General features: G+C 44.1%; 1 protein-coding gene across 8 annotated transcripts in view; it reads right to left on the bottom strand.

Annotated features, from left to right (window-relative positions):
* Nucleotides 1–27,795, bottom strand: part of LOC114872718 (calmodulin-binding transcription activator 2) — a 38,876-nt gene that overhangs the window by 804 nt on the left and 10,277 nt on the right. The window contains exons 3-16 of one of the 8 annotated variants that reach the window (XM_029180254.2): nt 27,442–27,727; nt 17,739–17,830; nt 11,251–11,439; nt 10,733–11,131; nt 9,881–10,621; nt 9,472–9,807; nt 9,151–9,398; nt 8,853–9,052; nt 8,508–8,615; nt 7,313–7,470; nt 6,680–7,173; nt 5,920–6,075; nt 5,741–5,765; nt 23–5,011 (exon numbers count right to left, since the gene is read on the bottom strand). In XM_029180254.2, the coding sequence (XP_029036087.2) occupies nt 4,916–5,011; nt 5,741–5,765; nt 5,920–6,075; nt 6,680–7,173; nt 7,313–7,470; nt 8,508–8,615; nt 8,853–9,052; nt 9,151–9,398; nt 9,472–9,807; nt 9,881–10,621; nt 10,733–11,131; nt 11,251–11,439; nt 17,739–17,830; nt 27,442–27,727 (3,528 nt within the window). In that variant the 3' untranslated portion in view covers nt 23–4,915. Of the gene's footprint in view, nt 1–22; nt 5,012–5,740; nt 5,766–5,919; nt 6,076–6,679; nt 7,174–7,312; nt 7,471–8,507; nt 8,616–8,852; nt 9,053–9,150; nt 9,399–9,471; nt 9,808–9,880; nt 10,622–10,732; nt 11,132–11,250; nt 11,440–17,738; nt 17,831–17,983; nt 18,070–18,785; nt 20,393–27,441; nt 27,728–27,795 lie in introns of those variants that run through there. The other 7 variants (XM_029180252.2, XM_029180249.2, XM_029180250.2 and 4 more) reach the window with 7 other exon arrangements.

The following is a 27,795-nucleotide window of genomic DNA, read 5'->3' as shown; positions in this document are numbered from 1 at the left end:
GGTAAGTCAGAAGGTAAGTGAGTCAATAAATATATAATTTATTAAATGCAATGATGAAATGGTGTAACAATAGGGGGTGGGCGTATGGTGATCCTAGGATCACCATAAAGGGCGGACAAGAGGTAATACGCTGCCCCAGCCCAACGCACCCCGGATCGGAAATATAGATAAAATATTTTCGTTATTATTTACAATATTAGTTGAACGTTAGTCAATAAATAATAAACAGTGGCGTAATCCTTTATTTAATATAATTTAATAATGTAATATTACGTTTGCGATAATAAAAATATTACAAGAGATGGAGCCTTTATTACCATTATTCGTTTCCACTAAAAGTAGCACGAATCTGTTTTAATTATTGCCGCCATCGTTCGAAAATTCACGTGAAAATAGACGAAATTCCCTTTGAAAATACTTCCCTCCTCCCACGAAATTCTTTTCGTTCTTTTTTAATTTAACGTCGATGCTGTTACGTCCAAAGGGAAAATTGACTTGTTTTTTTTTGTTTCGGTGAATGTTCGAACGCGAATAACGTCGGCTGGATGTAGATGTCGAAACAGCTGTCGAAACCATCAACCTTCCGGGATAGTCGCTCTTCGCGAAATCGAATGGGATTTAACAAATGAATTAATCGGCGTTACGCTTCCTCGATATCGTGTAGAAAAATCGCATTTAGACGACGCGAGACGTCGGGACACCACGCCATTCGGATTTATCACAACGAAAGTACGCGACATGCTTGGACGTTATTATCGAGTAGTAATACAGAGCGTTTGATACCTCGATAAGACTAGAAATATGTTTATGTAACGCACGGGCCAGGCAGGCAGCAAGCAGGTACAAAGTGACCGTCGTCTTTAATCAAGGAACAGTGAGTAGAACATGAGCTAGGCACCGATATCCGATCGTTTCGACCTTTTCGACATCGTGATACAAATGTCCTACGGGATACCACGTGATACATCAACACGATCTCGAAACACGACCGTTATCATGAGGAGAAAGCAAGACATACGTAGACAGATTATTTGGAATTTTTCATTCGATAAAATTTTTCTATTTCTTTTCTGTTAATCATTTATAGAATGATATTGTAAAAATTGAATTCTTTTTATACAATAGAGAGATTGTAGAGAATCGTGTTGATTTATAACGAGACATCTTACACGCGTATATATCTCGTGCGAATCATCTTGGAGACTTGGACAATTGGAAATATTCGAATCTATAGCGCGAATCAATCATTCCCAATTAGAAGAGAAGTTTTCATTGAATAGTTTCCTCTATATCTACTGATTCGTCTCTGCATCTAGAAAGTTTAGTTTGAAAAGTGGCATGACATATTTGTTTTCTCATCTGTATCGAGTTTAATTAAGTAGTAATAAAGTTATAATTAATTATTTAATTAATTAATTAAAGTGGCAGCAGTTAGGCCATGCGGCTCCTATCATCTAGTCGTCTTTGACTCTTGGCTTTCTTACGTAGATTTAAAAATTTCTTTACTTATTAAACTTTTTTTTTTTCTTGTTATATTTTGAGAATAATTTGCATTAAGTGTGACTTTTAAAGTTTATGTATCCTCGAAGCGCCTACCCTAGCGATGTCTTTTAATTAATAAGTATTTTTTATGCATTTTTTCAAGTATTTTTTTCCTTTTTCTCGGTTTGTTCATCGCCTTCTTCATACCCTCGATAATTTCGGTGTACGTGGTAATTAATGCGATTCTAAAGTATTAACGGGGAATTCTGAAATATTTCCACCGCGGACGTCGACTTTTCCATTTGGGGAACCAACCCTTATCGCGACTGAAAAATACCGTGTGCTTAATATTTTTTTTTTCTGATACACTTGTCCTCGAATTTTGGAAAAGCGACGTAACCGCTCGTGTTTTAGAGATCGGGCCATTGTCTCGAAAACCCTGGAAAAAAAACCGATTCAATTCGGCGTGTAACGGACCTATAATTTCCTTCTATCGTTCTGTTTGTCTGAAAGTCATTCTTTGCGCGTATAATTTCAAAAATTTGATTGCCACGCACAAAGTTGCACAAGCCCGACGCTAAAGACTAGAAAAAGAAAAAACAACGATTCCTAAGGGTGAGATTTCCTTTCGTCATCGGCCTCGTTTTCCCCCTTCTCATTCATCTTCTTTTTTTTTGTATTTTTCTTTTGTTTGTTAATGTACTATACTCGCTAGCCCTCGTTTAATAGGTTTTCTTAAGTATGTAATAAGCAAAAATATGAATATAATAATAGTTTTGTGTATATAATAATAATTACCATTATTATTTTACTCGTCTCATTTTAAGTATCGATAGGATCGTGATTAATTAATTAATTAACAATGATTAAAAGAGTGTAAGAATTTGTTATCTCTTTCTTCGCTCTTCTTCCATTCGCATCCTTCCCAACTCATCAGCATTCCCGTTTTCATTTTCTTTTTTTCTCTTCTTTGTATTCATTATCAACTAATAATTCTTTAAGCTTAATGGCATGAAAATGCTCGTTGGAATTGACTCGTGTGTGTACAATTTACCTAGAATCTTTTTATCTTCTCGTTCCGTTACGCGATCCGCATAATTTTATTTAAACCACGCTACCAAAAACCTCGTAGCTCGTCTTCAAATCACCGGAGGGTCAACACAGGAATTTCCCTTTTTCATTTTTTTGTAACTTTTTTCTATTATTTAATTATCGAAAAAACGAGGATCATCGATCGGTCCATCCTATCCGACAGATCTGACGGCGTATAATTATCTCGACTCACCATAACTGGATTTTTCATTACTTTTTGTCTGTCTGTCTGTCTGTTCCCCGTCTCGGCGACAGGGAACCGATTTAGTTTCTCTGTTTTCATTTGTAACCTGTATATTTTTTGTTTTAGTATTTTCTGCGGAAATACTTTCTTCGATCACCATTAAATTTTATCACAATAGATTTTTGTCTTCTTAAATCAATCTGAACGCGGGTACCACGGCTGTGCCCCCGTGTGCATAATTCCGCCTCGCTACGCCTTAATTTACCTCATCATCATCATCATCATTTTTTTTTTTTTAATCATTTATTCCCTTCTTTCATTATCTAAAGAACCTTTTAAAAAAATCCCCTACTGGAGAGAGAAACGGTAGGTAGTTTTGTAACAATGTAATCGACTATCTCTTACCCTATTATGTAAACTCTACGAAGTTGATTATACTGTGACTTTAAGCACAGCCCGTGGATGAAAGTGCCCTCCCGTTAAAATGGAGAAAGGGCTCTTTTAATTTCTTTTTTTTTTTTTTGTAGATTTTCTTTTTTATTTGGTTTATACTTTTACTTTTTTTCTCGTTTAAACTGTCCCTAGTAATCATTCTCTGTTTCTCTAGCAGACTTTTCGTTCACACTTTCTCACTCGTCCACACTTTCTTACTCTCTCCCTCTCTCGCGCTCTGTATCTCTCTTTCTCTCTCTCTCTCTCTCTCTCGTGTTTCCTTCTAGAGCTCAGATATACCAGATTTCCTCGAAAATAAGATGCTTCTTATTCATCGACCTGAATTGTATTGCCTTTCTTTTGTTAAGCAACAAAGAAGTTTCGTGCAAGGAAGAGATCATTGCTGCCACCTAATAGAATTATGCTGCATAGATATCTATTGAACGTACCTGTACAATAGATACCCGCCAGTATAATTATTATCATGGCAATTGAACATTCGTGTCATGCTCGACTTTAACAGAATATAAATAAGGAAAAATGATTTCAAAATTCGATTTCGCGTAAAGCTGTGAAAAGACAGTGAAAATTAAATAAGAAAAGCATTCGACGATTCGAACGTTTAATATAATACTTAAGTGAATCGTTAGAAACGCAAAGCAAATCAAGCGTCTTTGATTAACACAACGCGTAATTGCAAAATAACACCGACACGCGTTTCCTCAATCCGACAAATCAATATATACGAATATCAACGAAACTTGGAGTATCGTCGATCAATATCGTAGAACAAAGAGAAAAAAAAAACAATAAGTCTTATCAATACTGTTCTCCTTTCGTCGCGACATCGAGTCTTGTACTTAAATTATTTAAAGTAAAAAAAAGAAAAAAATAAGCAAGAAAACAAACATCGCGCGATAAGGAAAATGGACCTCGAGAACGGCTAGGTGCCAAAACTATAATAATAATAATAATAATAATAAAAAAGAAACAAAACTATCTATAGAGTGCCAAATCAATGCAAATATACGTATAAAATAGTCGTTCTCAAAGAAGATATCAGCAAAGAAACATAGCCTCCTTTGTACTCTCAGTCGTAAAAAGTATTCGAACAATCGATGCCTGAAGCCGGATGCCGACATTCTCTGAACATGCTTCGATCAACTCGATCTCAAAAATACTTATGCTTCGTCTATTATGCTCGATTAAGTGTTAGACGCGCGCGTGTACGCGTGCCGAGAGGACAATGAAACCCACCTACCTCTGGTACCACTTAAGCCTCGCGTCGACCGAGGAAATAAAGAAAAATGCAGGTAATACGTGATAATAAATAATGGCAGCGTTTGAGAATAGTAAATAGAAGAGAATTGAAGCGAATTGATAAAGAAAAGAGTAGATAAGATCAGGGACGAGGCACGAACCTTGAGTCGAGCTGCAGGGGACAAAGATGCGAAAGGTGGAAAGATTGTTTAGATTAAAAGGCAGGTACACGATTAATTTAGGGATAATAAGAGAGCAAAGCTTGTCCGTATTGGTGGCCGTCAATTTTCCCATCGTACTTTTACCGATCGTCGAGAAAATACCAAATGACGACGACCATATATATACCGGACGGCTAGGCTCTTATTACTTTGCTTCCGGTGTAACATCGCCATTCTGCGTGCCGTTCGATCGACAGTCAATTAAGTGACCTCTTGGTTGGCGGCTACTAGGCTGGCCCCTGGGCTAGATGAGGGCGAGCTTTGGGGGGCAGCAACCGCCCGTAAAATGCCCGCTGGCGGCCTCCCGTTCCCGTTTGCGGCGGCCCTGGCGTTCTGCAGCCTAGGTTCGAGAAATAGCAGATCGTTTCATGTAGATCGTGTTCAATCACGTTCAGCTACTTGCGAATGTGCGTACATGACACTGAATGATCAAGCACTCTGAAGAACACGTCAACTACGAAACAACGAGCGCATCTAAATCGTTCAATCCGCAATTAACGCTTTGCTCTTTGTCGAATTGGAGTACTTTGTCTTAACTCGGTTCGATCATTTTTGATTCACTTTAACGAATTAGTATTCTTTCGAATACCGTTATCCTGTCGCTAAGCGAAAAGTACTTCAATCTAACAAAAATATCAAATAAATAGAAATAGAAATGAAAGAACTATTCTATATATAAAAGGAGCAAAGCGATAATTGAAGAGTATCTTCTCGTCTCTATGAACAAGCCTCCGTATGAACATCGTTGCATGGACTGGTGTGTTACGTCGTACCACGGTTAAAGACATATAAAAACAGAAAACACAAAGCACCGGTTACATTCCGTAATTATAACACAGAAGCTAATCAAGGAATGATTTCGTTTCGTATACGAGAGAGATCGTTAGTTTCTTTTCATTATATTTCTTTTCTTTTTCTGTATTTCTTTTGTTATCTATGTCGTGAAACAGGGTGCACTGATCGTCCTGGTGAAAGCGATAGAGCAAGTATCCCTCGTAGAGATACAGGGAGCGATAAACGAGCAGTGTTTGCCGCGCGACAATCGCCCTACTTGTTTTTCGTTACTTACCGGTCGTGAATCGTCCCACGACAAGCTGCATTAGTACACACAGAAGAGGGAGACTTTAGAACTTTAGATGTCTTTCGTACGATAAGCCTTTCGTGTGCTAACAAGAAGTCTACATAACTAATAATGCGTGCACATCGTTGCAACAGGAAATGCAATTATGTGCACCGACTGATACTAACTTGATTTTCGACTGCCTCATAAACTGTTGGATCTTCCTGGCAGCCTGATGAGCAGCCTGTTGATGAACCGCCTGCTGTCTCGAGCTAGCCGAACTTGGACGCGAACGATAATTCCGATAGTTACTTTGTATCACCAGAGCAGCCTTCGTAGCTTGTCTGCGAACATAAAGTAAAGTAGAAGAACGTGAGGTAAGAAGTTTGAAAATTTATACTCGTTTATGTAACGTGCGTGTGTGCGTATAAATGAAGAGGAATAGCGAAAGAAGCGAAGAAAGGTAAAAGAAGCTTTCATCTCAAACAAATGTCGTATTAATTTAATGCCAGGTTAATTTTGTATTCGGAACGACGCGGCGGAGGTAAGGAAGTTCCAAAAGTTTTCGAATTATTTACGATGCCAATTAAAAGTTCGCCACAAGCCCACCTTTGGGAGCTGGATAGAATGAACTTTCCTGAAATCCGTCCGATTCAACCGGATCGTTAAATTGGCCCCCCCCCGCAATGGTACGCCTTGTCCTCTGCGTTTTATTAATTGCCGCTTATTAAAACTAATGTTCCGACCGGCGAAACAACGACAGGAAATTAACGATGCCGAGGAACAACGAACGGGTCGATACGATGTGCAATATATTTCGTATTCCATATAACTATACGTGTCACCGCGTTTAACCATTTCAAGAAGCTCGAACTCGTTTGATCTTGGTTAAAGTAAAGGATTGATCACGATAAACGGCCGGGTCGTGTTAAGCTAAAAACAGATTACCTAAAATAAGCGTACTGTTTATGTCGACGATAATATTGTTGGATGAGTACAGCAGCGTGTCTCTCGGCTTCCTCTTGCCTCTGACGTCCCTTGTAATTTCTGTAGGCTTTCTGGATCATTCTAGCGGCATGATAAAGCTCTCTTTGCTCTCGATCGGACAGAGTTAGCCTGCTAAGATCCGCTTCGTTCCCGTCACCGTTTCCGTTACCTCCACCTGTCCCGCAAATGCTAGAGCCGATCACGTTACCGAACTTTCGATCTCCACCGGACGTCGAATAGTATTGACCGTTATGGCCGTTACTGTTGTCTAGCTGCAACTGCAGCTGCAAGAATTCGCAGAAGTCGGCTGTGGTCGGCGGTGGAGATGGCGAGTCCGGTGTGAGGCAGCTGCTAGACGGACTCGAAGGACTAGCATCTGCGTCAGCATCCGAAACTGATGCCGCTCCTCCGCTGCACTCACGATACGAGTCGAACAATTCTCCAGAATCGAGCGGCTATAAGAATCACGATCATCATGCGAGCAATCAATTGTTATGGGTAAGAAAAATTGTTCGGAAAATTGTTTAGGATCGTTGCTTAAGCGAGAATATAATGCGATGCGAATGCAAAGAGGATGGATCACGGTTTACTCACCATCTGTTCCATCAGGGCATCCTCTAAAGGTGACAAGGGCGGTGCCGTGGGAGGCGGCGAGGAAGAAGACGGAGAATCACCTTCCGCTCTCTTGATCCTTTCCGGTAGCGCTGCTATAATTTGCTCAGCCAATGTCAGCACCCTCGCGTCTTCTTCCCCTATAAAAAGGAATCACCACCCTAGCCAAAACTCGAAAAAAGGTGTTACGGGACCACCGAAATCACATAGATCACAACACCGAGGTTTTATTTTTTGTTTGTTTGCTTTTTTTTTTGTTTTTCTGTTTTGTTAGCCGTGATTGTATCTTACGATGAATCAAATCTGACGTTAATGAAACGTGTAACACCAAAAATTAGGCAGATTATTTTTCTACACGACGAATCGAACGTCTTCGAACAGGCAAATCAGACGGCGAGCGTAGACGTGTTTTCTCAGCTTGTTGAAAGTTCATCTCAACGGGTGATTCAATGCAGCCCGTGTTGTATTTGATAGTACGTGTCCGGGGCACAGCCGGCTGTACAGATCACGTGTTTATTTCGTGTAAATAGTCTCTTTAACTTCCAATTTTTTAATTTTTTTTTTTTTTTTTTTTTTCACCGTATGCGTATACGGTATCCGCTTTTATAAAACTCGTCTGCGTGAAGCCCAGTGACGAGACTGTCTGTCTCTCGGAGAATCGGTCGGCAGCCGATAATAGGCGGCTAAGAAAGTTTAGACGTTACACAGCAATCATCCAACACCAGCAGTTACGAAGGCCAAGCAACACCAATACTGCTTTAAGCTGCAATAGTTCAGAGGAGTTAGAGGACAGCGAGCCTGGACCATATAATCCGGTCGTCTCGTACGCACAGACAGACAGATAGGAGAAAAAGAACGTAGTGGATATATATGTGTGTTATCGTGGAGAAGGTGTGGTTACGGGTGTGTTATGTAATAAATAACGTGTGAAACAAAAAACAGAGAGCAAGAGAGAGAGAGAGAGATAGATAGATAGATAGAAAGAGAGAAACAGATAATTTAAGGGACGCAGTTTTAGCTAGGAACACTACGGATCACAGCCCGCGCAGTACTGTTTTTATCTAGGCCGATGAATCTATAAGTGTATTATTAGAAAACAGACAGAGTTACGAATATAGTTACAGACAGACAGGCAGACAGACAGACAAATAGAAGGGGAAACGAGGAAGGTACGGACCTACAGTCTCCTGAGGGGTCGGAGCGCTCTCCATTCCCTGCTCGCTGAGGGCTAATGACGAGTCATCCTCTTGCAACAATTCCATGTTGTCCAGCAGCGGTGAGCCACCTGTGTTTTTCGATAAACCCCTTAATACTACGTTTCCTGATTAATCACGCTCGCATGACATACGACCTTGTTATCACTAATTCTTACGGGAGGAGAGATTTATGACGCGTGGGGAAGTGTTAGTAAAGGGGTGGGTGGGGGAAGGAACTGTGATTTACGTGTTGGACGTGAATGTATGTGCGTGTATATAATAATATATATACGGAAGAGGGCAGTATAATAGCAAACGAGACTAACACAACGCCAGATCGAGACCGCTGTCTTGAGATGGCCTCCTAGGACTAGGGCTGGCTGGTCGCAAAAACAGCCTCTCGTCTTGCCTTCTCGCTTCGAGTCGATTCAATTCTTCCGCGATCGCCGTGTGACCGTTCTCTGCCGCTAACTCGGTCGCGCTTCTATGCTGACAATCCCTCACGCGAAGCGCCATCGCGTTCCATCTGCGTAAATGGATTACCAAGTTGTTCTTCGTATCGTACCAAATTCGTTAACCCTAAGAAAAATCCTCTTTTCTTTTTTCTTTCAATAAACTACGAACCTATAAAGGATCCTGGCAGTATCCGCGTGTCCCGCTGCACAGGCCCAAGCGAGTGGCGTCAGACCGGCGCTATCCTGCCTCAGTGCGTCAACTTCAGCGTCTAACACGCTACTAGGATTTTCCGCTCTCCAATGAAGAAGAGCGCAGGCTAACCTGGAGTAGCCCAATCCGGCGGCCAAGTGTAACAAGGTTGGACCACCGGATTGTAACGGTTCCGCTCCGGCTCGCCACGGACGGACAACAGCATCCTGAAACGTTCGTAACAAACTCCGTGTACACCATGGAAATATGATTAAATGGATGATAAAACGCGATACTGACTTGACAGTACGCGACCAATCGTTCCTCCAGATGAGCTGCGGGTGATGGAGGACCAGGTCCTTGCAAACGCGACTCTACGTCCGCCAAACGATCCACCAAAGCTCTCTCTGGACTCGGTTCGCTCGTCGGTGCTCGGCGATACTCGAAAGCAACGCTATCGGAAACAACGAAACCATCGCACGCCACCTGAAGAGACGCGATCCCCGGTGCATGGGCTGGACAACGACAACGCAATACTCCTGGTTGCACCAGACACGCTTCGACTGGTTCGGCGTCGAACAACACCGAGTAAGATTGAGAATTACTACCCCCGGTCCAGGGACCAGCGACCAGCACCTGAAACAAGCACCGAGTCCCCGATGTTCCCTGCTGATCGACCGAGGACTTATCTTTATACTACTCGACGTACCTTTACACCTCCCTCGGTGTAACTCCACTCCGGACTATATTCGGCAATATGGACGGTAGTTCCAGGATGACACCCCACGTCGTTATCAGACCCGCCTCTCTCCTCGGCCTTAGTCTGTTCGGCCTCGAAATCATGAAGTTCCGGTAGATCACCGAACACGTCGAACGCGTCCAAATTGACCAGAACGTCGTCCGAGGAATCGATGAAGTCCATCGGGTTGATCATGCTGTTGTCTGCAGGGGAGGGCGACGGTGACGGAGGTACCATGTTCGCGGACAAGGTTCTTTGGATGTCTTCTTGACTCAGGTCCAAGGTCTCGGCGAAATCTGTCACCTCGGTACCGGTGCCACCGATCGGTAACGACTGTACCGTGGAACGATCCATGCTTTCCTGAGCTTCGATCTCCTGTTGGGTCTGTTGTTCTCTGTCCACGCTCGTTTGCTGCACGATTTGTTGCTCCGTCACCTGCTGCATCTCCACCTGTTGGCTTTGTTGCTGTTGCTGTTGCTGTTGTTGTTGTTGCTGCTGCTGTTGCTGTTGTTGCTGCTGCTGCTGCTGTTGTTGATGGTGATACGGTTGGCTGTTGAGTATCAGAAGACCGCCGCCACCTTGGATTTGTTGCAAACTTAAAACTAGAGGAGCCGGTTGTTGGCTTTGAGTCGTGTGGGAATGTCTCGAGTATACGCGGGGAGCCGGTGAGGCTGTTGCTGACGATTGCTGACCTCCGGTAGTCGAAGTAACCTGGCCATTAACAAGATTGCATTGTAACGATAGAACGGTTAGGTGTCCCTGAAACGTTAGCCACGAGGATGGCTTCTCCCTGATTGAACGTCATCGAAATGGTATCGGTACCTGATTGTCCGGTGTTAGTCTCCTAGGTGCAAGCTGAGTGCTGGTGGTTGAAGTATTGGAAGATGCTCTCTGCCTGTCCAACAGCTGAGAAACTATCATGTCGACGGGATGATTCGAGTGTTGCGTGAGATGAGGATTGTTCGGGTCGTCATCTCCGCCGAGGAACATGGGCCTTAGCTGTGAAGCCAGCTCGTCTCGCGTCCACTCTTTCTTGTCTGGCGGTAGTGCGAGACAGGGTGGCAGGGCCGCTAGCTTAGCATCACCGTCCGGATAAGGAACGTTTAAGTAATGAACGAGCACGACGTCTGGATTCTGTAGTAGCCAGTAACATCGGCGATGAAACGTCGGGAGGATAGCCGAGTGCACGTAGCAGCCGTAAATGCACTCGACACCCTGTACCTGTGATTCGATGGAGACAGAGAGAGAGAGGGAGAGAGAAAAATATCTCACTTTTCACGAGCACCGTTCAATCGACGCAACGGGAACGTTTTCCGTCCCTGTCATAAGCAACAAACTACCTTCAGCTTCATGTGATCCTCCCGTGTAGTTTTGCCGTCTTTTCGTTTCTTCCAGCAATAACCGTCTCGCCGGTAACGGACTTTCTTTCTCGAGTACAGTAACATCGAACCACTTCGGGGCCGTACCTTCACCTCCCGACTTTGCCATTCCGCGTGCCTTTGGAAACTGATCAGGATGGCGGCGATTTCCTATCGACAGATCGAACCGTTTCATCATTACGCCAAGCGATTCGTCGATTATTATCGTTACGTCACGGGTCGCGATACCGTTTTCGGGGAAGTGCAACTGAAAACTCTTCAAGATGACGAGGGGATAAGGGAAACTCGACGGAAGTAGGATGTACGGATTCGAAGGAGCGTATAGACATTCTTCGCGCAATCCCGCTGACATCTACCCTTTCTCGAGGATTTCGCTTACTTTTGCAAATCGCGCTGATACATCTCCCATCTCCATCCCACCCTCGTCCCACTTCTCGATTCATAACTTTCGCGAGCGTAAAAACGGCGCGAGTCGAGACGACTCGAGCAAAATATTCGCATACATTTCGCGAGAAACGCTAAGGGTAGATCCTCGCGTTGAAATCCTCCGCATCGAGAAGCATACAAAGTAAGAAGAAGCAGCCGTGACAAGTCTATCCGAAGGAAATCATCCGACGCAATGTCATCCGTTATCCTCTGTCCGTTTCTCATATTTTTATTTTTTTTCTCTCTAAGCTCTGCGGGAAAACGTTGAATAAAATGTTGATCGCTCAAAGACGGTAAAAGCAATGCGCGCCTTTCTTTCCTTCATGCTAATGCATACTATTAATAACATAGCAGCTCGGTAATTATACAGTTCTCTATCGATTTTCCGCGACTCGAAACAAAACGCATAATAACGCAGAACGAGGGAACGAGCCGGGAAGTCGGTGTCTGAATAGAAAAAACGTAATTACCGACGAACAGATTTTACAGAGTTAATCGTGACACGTCGTTTTCCACGTCGAATACAGCCGCGAGTCGACACGCGAATAGGACGTTTTCAAATCACGCATGGAATTAGAAAGAATTTCGATGCTACAAGTATTCGGAATACGATGGTTATCCGCAATTTCCACTCTGGATGTGACGACAGAACAGAGGAAAGCAGCCTCTCTTCGTACAAGAAAAAAAGGAACGATCGGGTCGGAGGTGAAATAAGTACGTGGGCAGAAAGTGTATGGCACGCGATCTAACGTGGGGAAATGCAAATCGAACGCCAAACTGCGGCTACGATTCGTTCTAACCATAGAAAAGGTGGCTGGCAATAAAATTCTCAGCCGTTGATACGAAAGTTCAGTCAGCGGTGCTTCGCGTGTCTCGTTGCTGACGATCAATTCGGCGCGATGCAACGATTGCACTTTGCTTGCACGTGCAGGCCCGGCTCGAAATTCAAATTAAATACCTCGGATCAATCAATCCCTAGAGATAGGGAAAATAAAAAGTAACATTTTAGAAGAATTGCATAAAATAATTAGTACGTGTGAAATACTGCGAATGTCCGTCAGCTGATATCCGGGAATAATCCGGATACCAAAGGGACAATCGGAGCTACACGACCACAGGGATCGAGGAATTCTGCATGGACTAATGGTTGCTGATTGGGATTGCTTGTCTGGCAAGCTGCACCCACAAATCGTACATTTGAAATGAGGTATGGTAAGATGGCGTTTGTCGTGGTTCGGTTAGATCGCAAGGGCATATTGCCAATTAGAGACCGAATCACCGATTACCTTTGTTTCGATTCGCGTACAATGAAACGAGTGTACCGAGAAAAAAGGAAAAAGGTTAACCATGAACACAGGGAATCCGTAAAAATAGATTACAGCAATTATCGGGAAGCTTCGTCTGATTCTGGAAGGTAATTGCCGAGGAAAGGAAGGCAGGAGTATGGCTCCGGGTACTTAATATCTTTGTACCGTTCCCGTGGGTAGGAAGTTCGAGTTTCCAAAGGTTCTCCGGCGAACGTGGCCTGGATATAAATATTCTTAACGAGGGATGGATGAGAATGAGCAGGACGGGGTAAGTAGAGTGGCTGGAAAGAAGGGATACGGAATAAGAGGCTCCACGCTCAGCCATTGTACAGGGTGCCTCGAATAAATGGGACAGTATGTATCTTTCGAACGATCGTAGAGAAAGAAAATATTACAATAATAAATAGAATTTAGTGATACCTATTCTAAAATGAAATTTATTACGAGGAAGAGAAACGTCGTTAAGATAAAAGGCTGGTTAATTGATCATTTGCATTCTATCAGAAATACACTGCACGATCCACTGCAACCGAAACTAGAACTTCTGGCCTCTTTTAAATTCGCGAACACCTTCCTTCCCTCTCTGTCCTTCTCTTTACACGAATCTACTGCTGATCAATTGTACGAAAAGGTCAAGAGTTAACAGTCGTTTATCATTCCAGTTAACATCGGATAGAGTAGATAACTAAAAATACCTTGCGAAAAGAAATGAAATTATTATTATTTGTCCTAGAGTATTAATAGCTTCCCTTGTGCTATCTTAATTCGATCGGCCGCGAATCGTTTGAAACGTAACGAAATTTTCTCCACGCGAGGACTCCCACGAGGTAAATTGATTTTCTATGCGTTACCGTATTTCGCAACGTGCCAGACGTGAAATGGGTCAGGCAACGATGGAGGCTAGTTTAACTTGAAAGACGGCGTCTGACAGTGCATATCGTTACGTTGCGTGCAAGGTCGGTCGGCTTCCATGCAAAACGCCAGTCAGACTCGCAAAAATTTTTACCGTTCTTAATTGCGTACATAATATTTTCAAGTTCGTGTTCCTTAGAGTCACCCATCTTTTTTCTCCTCCTTCTCGGTGTTATATATGAAATTTCAACTTGGTGATATATCCACGTGGAAGAAGGTCAATCCGGCGGTACTCTTTGCGCGTTGAAACGCATAGATCCTTCAAGAGACGATGAAAGAGCCCATAGATTCCTGCATTCGGTTTAACGGATACGTAAACGAGACGCCTTCTGTCCCGCGTGTTACCGGAAAGGATGTATTCTCCTTGATTTACGAATGGAAAAGCACCGATAAATCGACCCTCCTTCCGACGCCCATAACGAAGATGCTACGTCTATTCGACGCTTCCTGTTTACGATGGATATCCAAAGAATTTCGTGGAAAATCGATTATCGGTGTGCAAGCGAAATAAATTGCGAAAATAATAGCAATTGCGGGAAATCCGCGGTGGTATATCGTCCGTAGCGCTCGAGGTAGAAGTAGAACGTAATGCGTTCGGGCGGACAGTAGAATAGTCGCGTTTATAGTCAGACCAGCCGGCTCCGTTCCCTTACACGTACTGAATCTAATATATTTTTCAAACGTAACTATGATCACGATTTTTTTTAACCTAGAAGTCAGTGTTACACCTACTGTAAAAGGTGAAACAAATTACTGTAATAGAAGGCTTTAGATAGGTAAGCGATAAATGTAAAAAGGATGAGATGCACTAGCACTATCTAAAATTACATCCTCGCGAGACCCCAATATCGTTTGCTTCCAAATATAGTCACCGGTAATAATGGTGAGAACGCGGATGCATCTGAGAAATTGCATATCGATGCACCTCCCTGAATAAACATCCCGGAAACTTTTAAATCAAACTGCCAATTATCTCTCCATAATTAATGTTCGAGTTGCCGCAGTTTGGAAACGCGGAAAGAAACGGAGTCGACGGTTGACTTCACAATAACCGTATTTGCCGACATCGATTTCGAAGTTGCGTCCAAATACGATTCTCGCTGAAAAATGGCCGAATCGGGAATTGCATTACTGGCTGTGCAAACTAACGTTTAATTGCGTCGGACTGTCATTGTGTACCCAGGTAAACGGTAGGCCATTCAATGCATTTATACTCTGCTGCAATCGGAAATCAATAAGCAAACAGAAACATTGTTTTCGGATCGATTTCCGCTTACAGATAGATAGGCCGTGTGGCTTCGTATGCTCATCAATTAAACGAAATGTTATCGGAGAAAACTGACGGCCAGCTCCGCATCCGTGTAAAACAGAAAATTCAACTGTAATCCGGAATACGATAAAAACGGGTTAAACGAAGAGAAAAAAAACAGAATCAAATTTCATCGGCGAGCAAATGAAACAATTGTTGGCTTTCCAGGTTATAAATAAATCCGACAGATCTACATATTATTACGCGTTCCAGATTTTCAAACACTTTTTCGCAATTATAGTCGGTTACCGACTAATAAATCAACGTCGTTAGACCTCATTACCCGACGCTAAAAGTGCAGGAAAAAAAATAAGGTATGCTTTCGCCGGGTGTGCGCCGAGAATTATTACTATAATTCGCCTCTGGGAATACGTTCAACGGCGTGTGTCTCGTTACAAATGGGAATTCATCAGGCAACAGTAATCAGAGCGAAAGGAACACGACAGAAATTATCTTGAGAAGTTATCGGGAAGCATCGGTTTGGATGGAAAACTGGAATACCAGAAACGTGACGGTATTCCTTGAAGGGGGATGAGAAATCGATGAAGCAACGTGTATACGTCTCTTTTCTTCCTCTTTTTTTTTCTTGCTCCTTTTCTGGGCAATAAATTCTTGTTCCGTATAATCGGGGCTATTAGAAAAAAGAAGTTAATAGGAAAAGTTTCCATCGGAGGAATTCTCTCTAGCAGCAGCCACGAAATTGATTCGCTTCTTCGACGGTGAACAGAACGATTTCAGCAAGTTCGCAATGTGCTCGTTTGAAGTTTAGACTTGATTACGACCTGTCTCCGTTAACGACTTAGAATCTGGCAACGGGTCAATAAAAATTCAGCACGACCACGTTCGAACAACAGACTCCTTGTTAACATCAATCGAAGAAACTGCATTTCCATTTTCAACCGGTTACCTCGGATGCTCGCGTCGCTGTTGCGAAATTTATGCTCGGAAAAACGGAGTCAAAGTTCCATTTATCTTGTCCTGGTAAGCATCCACGGGACGAACAGATTTTTCGCCCGTTCAACCGTGAAAAATAAGACGGCTCAAAGTTCAACGATGACGTGCTCGCATATGCTGTCAAAGCACTCGAGAGAAAAATGGTCGTTGAAGAAGAGCAAGCGACACGGGTGAGAATAAAGGTGAAGGGGCGCAAAGAAAACAGGAGTGAAAACAAGATCACACGGAGTCGAGGAGCCGGCAAAGAATTTCTACTACGTACACGTTACACACATGACCGTTTAAACTTCCTCGTGGCGTGAAAAAGTTACTGCCGTTAACTTCCTAAGAGCTTCATCCTATGAATAGTTTCGCCAGCATGAATCGCTGATGCGTTCGTACCTCTTTCATCGGTTTCGCGATTCTTCCGGTTGAATGAATAAAAAAAAATGGAAAAAAAAGAAAGAAAATTGACGTAATATTAATAGCGATACTTGGTACCGCTTCTAAGCCCACGAGACGACCGCTGGCTCATTCATATTTATGATATGGATAATTCCCCGGTGAAGTTACGTCAACGTGAAAACTTAGACGATAGAAGAGTATATAAAAGCATGCAGAGCTCGAGTTTCAAGTTGACCTTATTAGCGACACACGTTATACGATAGATAGAAGACTAGCGATGGACTTAGCACGTTCGTTGCGGACACCACGAATCAGAACCGTGGATCTTCATATATTTATTAATTTTTATTTTATTTACTCGACGAGTGCCTACCATTCCGAATCTCCGAACAAGATCGAATCTATCCTTCCCCGAGATGAAACTTCGTGGAAGATAATAGGAAAAAGGGGAAAAGAATAGTTGAGTAATCGGTAAGAGGGTGGATTTTCCTCCGAGTTCTGGTACCCTTAATTTCCTAGTATCGTTTGAGAGGGGATAACTCTGGAAAGAAAAGGAGCATCATGGAAAACAGAGAAAGAGAGGGGGATGAAAAGAGGAAGTTATCGTTGGCGAACGATAACAGAGGGAAAAGCATAGGCTCGCAATTGGATTCGACTCGACGGGAACTGAAAACTCAACTCGGCTCGGCTGAGCTCTCTCTAGCTGGCTCCAGCTATTGATCGGAGGCCGACCGGGGTCAGAGTAGCAGTGGACTACATCGGTACACCTACGGGTGCAACGGTGCTCCACGTGTTGGTATGTGCACCCCTGCACACCGATGCGAGCTTGCACACGAACGGACAGCATCTATCCTCTCTCTAACCACCGACGCTGCTACGTACGAGCCACCAACGGCGTTGCGACGTCGCTATTTACTTTCCAGTTGTGCCTACTGGAACGCCGTGTAAATGTATATCCAGCTGGTGCCGCTGGAGAACCGTGTACACTTTTGTTGCAATTCGACCGAGACATTACTTTTTCAACCTGTTTTTCCTTTTTCCACCATTCGCGAACTTCTAACCCCGTTGAATTTTCCTCGTATTTTTGTTCTTCTCTAATTAAGAACGAACGTCCGAGCAGGCGAATTCGAAAATTCTTTTATTAATCCTTCACTCACCTCGTTGGTGTTCCATCGATGCCTCTGGGTTGGAAAGTGTTCGGCTCGCGGCAAGGTCTCCAAATTCTCCGGAAGTTTGATCGGATCCCCGTCTAAACAGAGGAAAATATCGGTGAATATATTTCATCGGACAATTCGATCTTGCAGGTGGAACACAGTTTCAGTTACACGAATTTTTTCGTTAACTCGAACACACCGACTAAACTGACCATCGGTGGTATCACGCGAGTATAAGTCATGCTTACACTTTTGTTTCGACGAAAGCTCGAGCGTTTGCATAACGCATCATTAACCGTGTTTATATACAACGGATCGAAGTGGTTATCGATCGCAACACGGCTCGAGTGTGCGAGAGCCAAGAAAAACCTCTTTTAAAAGTAATGCGCTTTTCACGTGCACAATGCTAACCCTCCTAAGTGTTTGAACACGTAACCAACTTGTTCCGCAAAAATGGAGCCAAGGAACGTTCCCCATCCACCCTCCTTCCCTCTTTTCTTTCTCACGGAAACGTCCGGACTGGAAGAAAAAAAAAAGATTCAATCGAACGATTTAATTTTTCTAGGTCGCCTGTGAAAATTTATGACGAGCTATCAGCCGATAACTATCGACACATAAAATCCCTCGAAAAATAGTTTCTCTATTCCTCATCGAACCTGAGAGACGCCTGATGCAGAAATTGTTCGAATATAAAATGCACGCGTATCGACGTTTCGAGACGTTAAGGAAACGACTGTTCGCTGGATGAAATATTCCTGGTTACCGATAGTGCGGCTGCATATTCTCGATTCCATCATGATTTATCGCCAATACCTTCAGCGTATTATGAATTTTTCCAGCGCTCTCGCTATATGGAAATCTTAGCCAGTATGCGTTTCAATTTCACAGAATAAATAGCATCGGAAGCAAAAGGATAAGCAAAGAAAATGTCTCGAGAAGCAAAGCGAAATGAAAGAAAAATGGTCACCTGAGGTGCGACAACTTTTGACAAATTTCGCATGATCGAGATCGAGGAATATCATACGATCCTCGAGAAAGATGAGGACTCACTTGGTGCTAGAGGCGTCGGGTAGGTCGCGTGGTACACGACGCGCTGTGGATTCGAATGATTGTAGCCCGCCATTTCCGTGGCGCTCGTTCGAGCGACCGCTTCCTGGATCTTACCGATCGTGGCCGATCGTCATCGTCCTTGAACGTACGCGAAACGCGACCGTTTCTGTGCCCTGGCTGACATTCCCAGGCTCCTCGTGTATTTCGATGAGTGTGCGGCTGATATGGCGGCTCGGTGATGCTCGTTGCTCCCGATTCTCGATCGTGACAAGCTACGACGACGGCACTCGTTTTGTCAGGATAGCTTGCCGCCGGGTTCTAGGATGGAAACACGACTCGCTTGACGTTGCCCTCTGTGTGAGCCTCGTGCACGTGGGTGGTGATTCCCCTTAGAACGGCAGGACATATCCCCCGAAGGATCGTGTACGCGAGCCAGGTTGTTCCTTCGTACGTTCAACCCTCGATTTCAAACGTTGAAGACAATGGAAAATCCGCGATAGAATTTCGCACTCACAGAGAGCGAGATAGATGGAGAGAGAGAGAAAGAGAAAGAGAGAAATATGGGAGGGAGAGAGGGTGACACGTTACCGGATGTTTCTCAGTGTGACGTTTGGACAACACACGTGGGGAACGCGTGTAAAATGGTACCACGTTCAAGATCGAACCTCCTCCCTCTCTTCAGTTTAAGGTTTCTCCTCTTCCTCCTCTTATACGTTTTCGATGCTTCTTCGTATTAGTATAAAAAACTGGAGCTCCATTGTATTCTGTACACAGATAACCCGAAACTATCCTCTCTCTCTCGCGCGAACCTTCGTTCCTCCTCTTCGTCTAACCTTATCTCCTTGTTCTCTGTAACCTCTTCAATCTTTCCTTTCTATTCTTCGTGAAAATTCACCCCCACCGTACTTTCCTCGAATCTCTCTTACGAACACTCTCACTGTCTCTTTTTCGTTCTTAACCTTCCTCTGTCTCTCCTCTTTCCTTTCTTTTTTTTTTCTTCTTTTAAATTGTGCGTTCCAGGAGCTCGTATTCTTCTTATATCCTAAGTTACAACACCGAACCTGTCCCTATCGGAGGGACAAAATAATGTAAAGGACACACAGTACAGAGAGAACTTAAAAAGAGATTCGCCCGTGGCCGGAACGGTTTACGATCGCCTTTTATCACCTTTTTATCCTTCCTTCCTTTTTGTTTTCCTCCTCCTTCACCTCCTTTTTTGCGTCCTCACCCGTCTTCTATCCTCTCCTCTGTCGTTCGCACACTTTCTTCCTCTCTTCTCTTTACCCTCGCTTATCCTCACGTATCCTTTTTTCGTTGCTTTGACAGGCTTCGTAACGTTGCTTGAAAAGGCTGGAAATAGTTACTTTGTCGTTCGCGTTCCGTGTTCGTATGTTTTCTTTTTCTTTTTCTTTTTTTTTTTTTAATAGCAGAGGTCTAAGAGTTTTTCTTTAGAGTAGGTAAGAGACTTTTAGGAGACGTGTGTAGTTCGTGTTATTTAGTGTTATTTACAAATATGTATGTTATTGTTTTGTTAATAAAATAGGTTCAAATTAGTCTTTGGCCCCGCGTGTCTGCTCCCGAGCGGCGGGAGCCGCAGAGTGAGCCAACCCGCGACTCTCGACCTCCGTCCATCGCCCCTCTTTTCGTCCTTCCACCACCGTTCCCTACCCCTTTTCCTGTTCCGCCATTTCATAGCCCCCTAACCCCCACCATCGAGACCAGTCCGACTATCCAGCCCCAGCCACAGCCCCTGTCTGCCGAATCCCTTTTCCTTCACCCCTTGTCCCTCTCGCCAACCACCGCGTCTGCTGCACCTTCAACATCCAACCCCCACCTTAACTTCTCTGCCTCCAACCCCTACTTTGCCACACTCTACCACCCTCCAACTACCCTCTCTTTCCGCTACGTGTTTCCGCTCGGCAAGGTGTGGGTGCACACCGAGCCAATTCCGCGGAGAACTCGCCGATGCTACCCTCTGGAAAACTCTGGCGGAGTTGTAAATTAAGGATTACCGAGGATGCAAATTAATGCCTAAGCGTACATTTCTAGCTGCTAGCCTTCCGTTCCGTAGGATCATCCTGCAAGCTGGAAACGAAGTGTCGTGCTTTCGTGTCGAGCCACGATAATCGATTGTTATCCGACCTTGTGGCGGCATTTAGAACAATCGTGCAGGACTAATTCCTTGCGCGAACGTTCAGCGAATCCCCTATTCCTTCGATCCTTCTCCTTTTTTTCTCTTTTCCCCGACGATTCTTCTTTCTCTTTGCGGGGATTTACGAAGGCTTTAGCTTCCCGTCCGAAAGCTCGAAAATCGCGGTGCAAAGTAGCCACCGGATGAGAGGGGGATGGAAAAAAGTAGAAGGAAGAACACGCGTCGGCGAATTGCAACTCCTCCGGGTTCTTTCTTCTTTTTTCTTCGTTTAATTAGGCAACCAGTTTAACTGGGACAAGCGAGAAACGCACTTGCCCAATTCGGCGATAAATCGGCTTTACGCTCTTGGAGAGAAGAAATAAGAGGGAAAGAAAAGGAGCAGCCCGTATAGGTTCTCCCGGGAGTTCTGCAGCATGGCCCGCGTGAAATAGACTAGAACCGAGGGGGTTGGAGTTTAAAAATGTAAAATTGCAGTGATTCAGCATTTATCGAACACCTGACAATCCGCTACCTCTCTATCGACAACCGTGAACTTTCCTAACGTTCCCATCAATATTTACGCTCGACATAGAAACTCCTGGGCCGAAAAAGAGATTCCAACTATTGGCTAATAAATCGAAACTGGTCGAAATAAAAGCGAAAAGGAACGAGACGAGAAGAGGGGGTTGTAAAAAAGCAACTCCCCGGAGAAGAGTAAAAGACGGGAAAGAAAAATGTCGAGCAGATTCTACCGTTCGGGGACACACATAGGCGCAGCCGTGGGTCCTCATCCCCCTTTTTCTACCGAACCCCTAAACCATATTCAGCTCACAACCTACGACTGGTCTAAGGTTATAACACGGTTGCCTTCTTCGCGTCTACACACGTACTTTCTACACGTACAATGACAGCCGTACCTTTGCAGACTTTTGCAAGGTAGGCTATACAGAGCTATAAGCAGGGCATGACACAGCATACATCGGATGCTCGCAGAAGGTTCGCGTCGAATTTTAATGGAGGTGCTGCCATCTCCCAGTGACCCCTCCAAGTGGATCTCTATAGATATCGGTGAAAAAAAGAGAGGCGAAAAAAAAAATAGAGAGGAGGATGACGGGGGTTGAAATCACTCGGGCGCCAGGACCCGAAACGCCCGGTATCGCGGATCTGATTAATGGATGGATTCACGGGCGCGTATTTATATGGATTTAAGCGGCGTTTCCGGGCGCACATGCACACACGCGAACGACACCCGACGTACACGGGAATCCGCGTGCATAACCCTTTAGCTCTGAATTAGGCTTTCGGATGCGTGTGCAGTCTGTTTACGCGGAGAGGCGCATGTGTGCGAGCATGTGCAGTCGAGCATCGTACGGGGGTGGTTCTCCCGTGCACGCCAGGCTCGTACATTTTCTCGCATAAGCTCGTAATTTATCCAGGAACTGGTAATTGAGCGGATCTTGTAACGAGACGGTTGCTGATGAAATGAAATAAGCCTGGGGGATCTCTGAACAGTTTCATCCCCGACCACCCTTCTCTAGCCGTCTGTTTATTATTTCAAATCGCGGGGGTTTATTTTTCTTTCTGTCGCTGATAACAACATTAACGGGAGCAACGTGTTGTTTTTCATTCATTAGCCACTGATCAACCCTTTCAGAGTGTCTCTGTTTATTATTTCAAATCGTGCGAGTTTATTTCTTTTCGTTGATAATAATGTCAACGAGAGGAACATACTCCCGCGTTGTCGTCTATTTTAACCCCTCTACGAAGCTCCTTTCATCGGTCGACCTAGCATTCGAGGTTCCTCGTAGAGAAAGGTAAGCGAGAAATGAAGACCGAGGGAAATAGAAACGGGATCTTATTTTTAGGTAAGCACAGGGCAAAAGTGGAACACGCAAGGTGCACGATCCGTAGCTCTACAAGCGGACAACGTGGTCAGAAATGATCGCTATTGTTTCCTGGAGCTGGACCGCCAACTAATTTTTGGTATCGTGCCGAGTTTACTCGTACGCCACGCGGCTCCATAATTTTCTACCAACCATCGAAATGGAACGTTACACAGAGAACTGAATTCGTTCGCGGACAGATTTATCGTTCTGGTCATAGAAGAACCCGAAATACCGTTGCTTTGAGCGTCGCGGCCGCGTTTAGAACGCGTCGAGTAAACCCCTTTACAAGGGGTAGAAAGTCGACGGTAACAAATCATCTCTTGCCTCGTAACAACGGGAACGATTTATGGCTCCGCTGTGAGACGGGCGTAAAAGTTAATTAAATCGATGCGAATCGATAACGCGCCGTTGATCGATAAACGTAGACGTACGTTGGAAAAATTTGAAGGTAGACGACATTTAGGTCAGCACGCGAGCTTGAAAGGGCTAATAACCCAAAGATCATCTCACGCGTTAAACGCGATATAAATAGAGCTGTCGCTCCCTCGTTCCTCGTGGCTTTGTCTAGCGAGCTTAAACAATGGAGAAACAATTTGAACCGAAAGACCGTGCACACCGAACGGGGCTACAAACGCGAAGGTAATCTCGTGATAATCGATCGTACGCAAAGAATTAAGAAAATTCCTGGAAACATTGAATGAAAAAACGGAACAAAGGGGGAAAACGTTGGAACAAAGGGAGAAGCAGGAAACGAGTGAAAGCATAAAAGGAGCGGAATAAAAGAGCACGGTAACGGACGAGGAAAAGGGGAGAAAATGAAAACAAAACGGCGAGGGGGGAAAAAGTACAAGGTGGATGGAAATAAAGAGAAAGAGGGGTCGGGCTGGTAGATTTCGCGGTGCAAACGGGGCAGGCGCGAGACGATCAATTACGTAACTCGATAAAAGTAGGTCACGTGTCAAAGTGCGGAGCCATCCCCAAGGTGTCCAACTTTTTGGTATAAGCTCGTAAATTACCAGTCAGCTAGCTGCTGCTACCCCCTCAGCTTTAAATAGAACGTTGGCAGAGGCTCCTGTCCAACTATCTCTTCCTCTCTCCCACCCCTCTCTCTCTCTCTCTCTCTCCTTCTATCCTTCTCTTTTCTTCGTCCCATCGTTCGTTCGTTGTTCGTCGGTTCCTTGCTTTCTCCTTCTGTTCCCATCAACCGAACTTTCCTCTTCATCCCTCATCCGGGCCGCTCTTGTGTTCCTTTATCACGTAGATCGCTCGTCGTTTCGTCGAACACGAGGCAAAGTTAGCCGGACACGTAAGTCGCCGGTCGTTAGTCGTCGACGACGATAGCTCGTCGAGCCACCAGAAGAAGAAAACAAGAGAAACGAGAAGACTGAGAATGAGAATCTTTGAGAAACTGCACGAGAGAGAGAAAGAAAGCCAGGGTGAAAGATAAAGGAGGGAGAGAGAGAAAATTCCTATGCACTTATTCCAGTGCTGTCCAAACAGAGACAGAGCTAACGGAGCAACTCCGTGTGGAAATGTTCCCTTGCGAGTCGAACGAGGAGAGAGAAAGAAGGAGAAAGGGAGAGAGAAAGAAGGAGAAAGGGAGAGAGAAAGCGTGACGGCAGGAAAGCTAAGACAATCAATAAGATCGCCGGGTCCGAAGGAGCTCGTGCTCGGATTCGTCGAGTTGCTTCGCTGCTTTTCTTTGCCAGGGACCATGAGATTCCTTGTTTAACAGCTAACTCGCAGTCTATCGTCGTTAAACGCAACGTCCCGAATTAGGATCCTCTCGAGACCGTGAACGGGAAAGGAATGAAGACGAACAGGAAGGATCGACGCGAAGGAAGGAAAAAGATTAACGCGTGGGTGAAAAGTGTAAGGGTAGAAAAGGGTGGGAAATTAGAGAGAATACCGACGGGATTTAGCGAAAGAAAAGATTAACGAGGAAAAAGGTGTGAGATAGAGAGACGAAGAGAGGGTATGGAATTGGAGAAGAGTAGCTGGTAAGGGTCGATAGCGACTCTAGTCAGCGACAATCGGATAGGTCAGGATAGACAGGGATAGGCTAGGATAGTCGTAGATATAAGGCGTACACGTATACAGAACAGCCAACCAGCGACGCCCCAAGTTTCGGGGGATGCATTCCAAGCCTTGCACCCGGGATAGTAATTTCTAGATACCAACCACTAAATTCCGACCATCAGTCGTCGTCTAGCGGGCGTAGAAATTACGGTGCAAGATCCGTGCCGATTGTCTGGCTGGTTCGTCCTTCGTACAGCATCGAGATCCCGGGGAAATCAATAAAGGGGAAGAAACGATTTGAAAGACTATTCGCTGGAGAGAACAAAAATCATATAAGTTTGCCCTACTACCCCCTGTGTACGGAGGGAAAGTATGGAAAGGTGACAGAATCGCCGCTCTGGCGGACGGTACCGGAACTACGAATTATCCCCATCGGAGCTTACCCGCCAGGGTGCACTTCTTTCGGGGGTGCTTCGATAGAGGGTTGCAAAATCCTGGAACGTTCAAACTGGGACGTGCTACCAGTCGATAAGGAAGACAACCAGTTTAATGCTTCCTGGTCAACTATTTCATTGTTCCAAGAAAATCATCAAATATAAGGGTGAAAGAAGAGCAGCTAAGGCAACAAATAGCGAAAACATTTGGAAACTTGATTTTCCTTTACAATAAGATTCATCGATAACACTCGGCTGTACGTGTAAATAATCTTCAAGAAAATTGGCGTCCACTTTTCGACAAAGAGAATTAAACCAACCTCCCTAGAAACATTTCTCTGTATCTCTGTCAAGGACAAAGGAAGTGTTTCTTTATATTAGATATTTTGGAAAAAATAAGTAGGAGAACGATATACACGCGACGTTAAAACGTTTCAAAAACGCATCGAATCGTGAAATTCCAGCGAGTCGAGAAGAGGGTGGTTTCAAGATCGAAACGGCTGTCCTAGTTTCAGTAAAAGCATTATACGGACCTGCATGCGTGAATTCGAAGCAAAACATTTTTTTTTCCTTTTCCAACCCCTCTCCGCCACGCGAACGTAACTAGAAAATGAAAATAGCTGCTACCGTTTTCACGATACTATACAATTTCTCTGTATCCTTCGTACCATTAAAACGTTTCAATTTGTTTAATCCACGAGACAATGTGATGTGCGTCATTATCACCTGTTACCGCGTCTAAACAATGCTTTATAATGAATGTTTCAAGAAAAGAAGCATTTATTTTTGTCCCGCCGTGTACATTCAGAGAACTGTGCAACCAGGACCGTGCATATATTCAATTCTGGAAACGGAGGAGAAGCAAGTCACTTCAGAGAGCGATAAAGAGGCCGGCCTTTTGACGACGAAAGAATGGAACACGTGACGTTGAAGTTTAGGATTAAAAAAAAAGGAAGAGAGATGAAGAAAAATTATACGACCGTGATAGCGTGCCTCTTGTAGGATGAAAAAAAAAAGTTTCAAGAAGGTCTAGGAAATGGATCTCTTTCTCTTCTCTCTTTCCCAACTGTTTAAACGAATTTCTGTTTTAATAAGCGGATAAGTACGATGCAATTAACCTTAAACTGTATCCTGAAATATTTCCCAAAGACCTTAGACGAATCGATCGATAAGCATATCATTCGCCGCGACAATGTACGAAACACTCGGCACGCTTCATCCCCCGTAGCGATGTTAAAAATTCATTAATACGAAGCTCTTGTAATTGTTTCCCCTCCTGTAGAAGTTAATATAAACTATGTATAATTCATGCAGGCTTAAATAGTTTTGATTCCGTACGAAATTCGATCGATGAGGCTCATTTAAAATTCAAATGTTAGACTTAAAGGGGAAGAATTAAAGAACGAGCTTCATCGAGGCCAGAAAACCGAGAGTTTTATACACGGAATTTAAGATTCACCGTCATCGAGACACGTGTAATTTAGGGAAAGAAGTTGAAACAACGATGAACGTTGGAAAAATTCATTCCACCGTGACAGTCGCCAAGGGTGGCTCGAATTTTATATAATTTGATATTTCGTGCCTGAAATAGGATTAAACTTCCCTTTTGTCTTATCGTATTAATTAATCTTTCTAATACGTGGAACAGGGTGCACCATCGTCACGAGATCCCCAATTGTTTAGAAACTTTCATCAGGTTGCTTTATCGTATTGCTAATAGCCTTTTGGATTGTAACGTTCTTTAAAAAAGCTGAGGAAAACGGGTCGCTAAAGAGACGTTGAAAAGACAATAAAGTAAAAAGTATCGTCGTTTCGCGTGCTTGTTTTCTCGCTGGCCGGAAACGAAGGAAACATTCCTGTTCCTATTTCTTCGCAAATGAACGCGTTTTCGGGAAACGTATCGGTGGTCGATCGACCATAACCGAAATCGTATTGGTCGTTCGCCTGTTCTCTCGATTGTTGAAATCTCGGGAAGAGGAATACAAAATCAATAAATTCGTAAACGTTTGTATCGCGTGAAAAATTGACGATCGGTAAGGTTACGCGATCGCGAGGTCGCATAAACATCAAGGTAAATTATTGGCCCCTCGTCCTCTGAGGAAGTAGCTCGATAGAGGGATAAATAATTCACGGCAAGATCGGATCGTCTGTCAAAGGTAAAAGCAAGTAATGGCGGAAATACTTACCGGAGATGGGATCCGCGCCATCGAGCTTCCTGTCTAAGGAGACGTTCTCGTGAACGGCTTCCTTGCTCGTCCTTGGACGACATCCAGAGTTCGATTCACCAGTACCGATCCCATCTTGGCTCTTGTGATCGTTCCTAAGGTGATCGTTTCTTTCGTTCGACTTGGAGCCACCGCCACCTACGCCGACTTTAGTCGACGTCTTGTTGTTACCCAGACTCCCAGCATTTCCATTCAGATTCGCATTAACATTGATATTATTATTCGTGGACGAGTGATGATTGTCAGCCTGATGGAAGAGGAAAGAAAGTAGAAATTTTTCAAAAGAAATTATCCAATATGAAAATACAGTTTCAT

Source organism: Osmia bicornis, chromosome 14 (assembly GCF_907164935.1).
Source record: "Osmia bicornis bicornis chromosome 14, iOsmBic2.1, whole genome shotgun sequence".
Classification (NCBI taxonomy): Eukaryota; Metazoa; Arthropoda; class Insecta; order Hymenoptera; family Megachilidae; genus Osmia; species Osmia bicornis.
The sequence above is the reverse complement of the archived record's forward strand: the minus strand, read 5'-3'. Positions and strand labels throughout refer to the sequence as shown.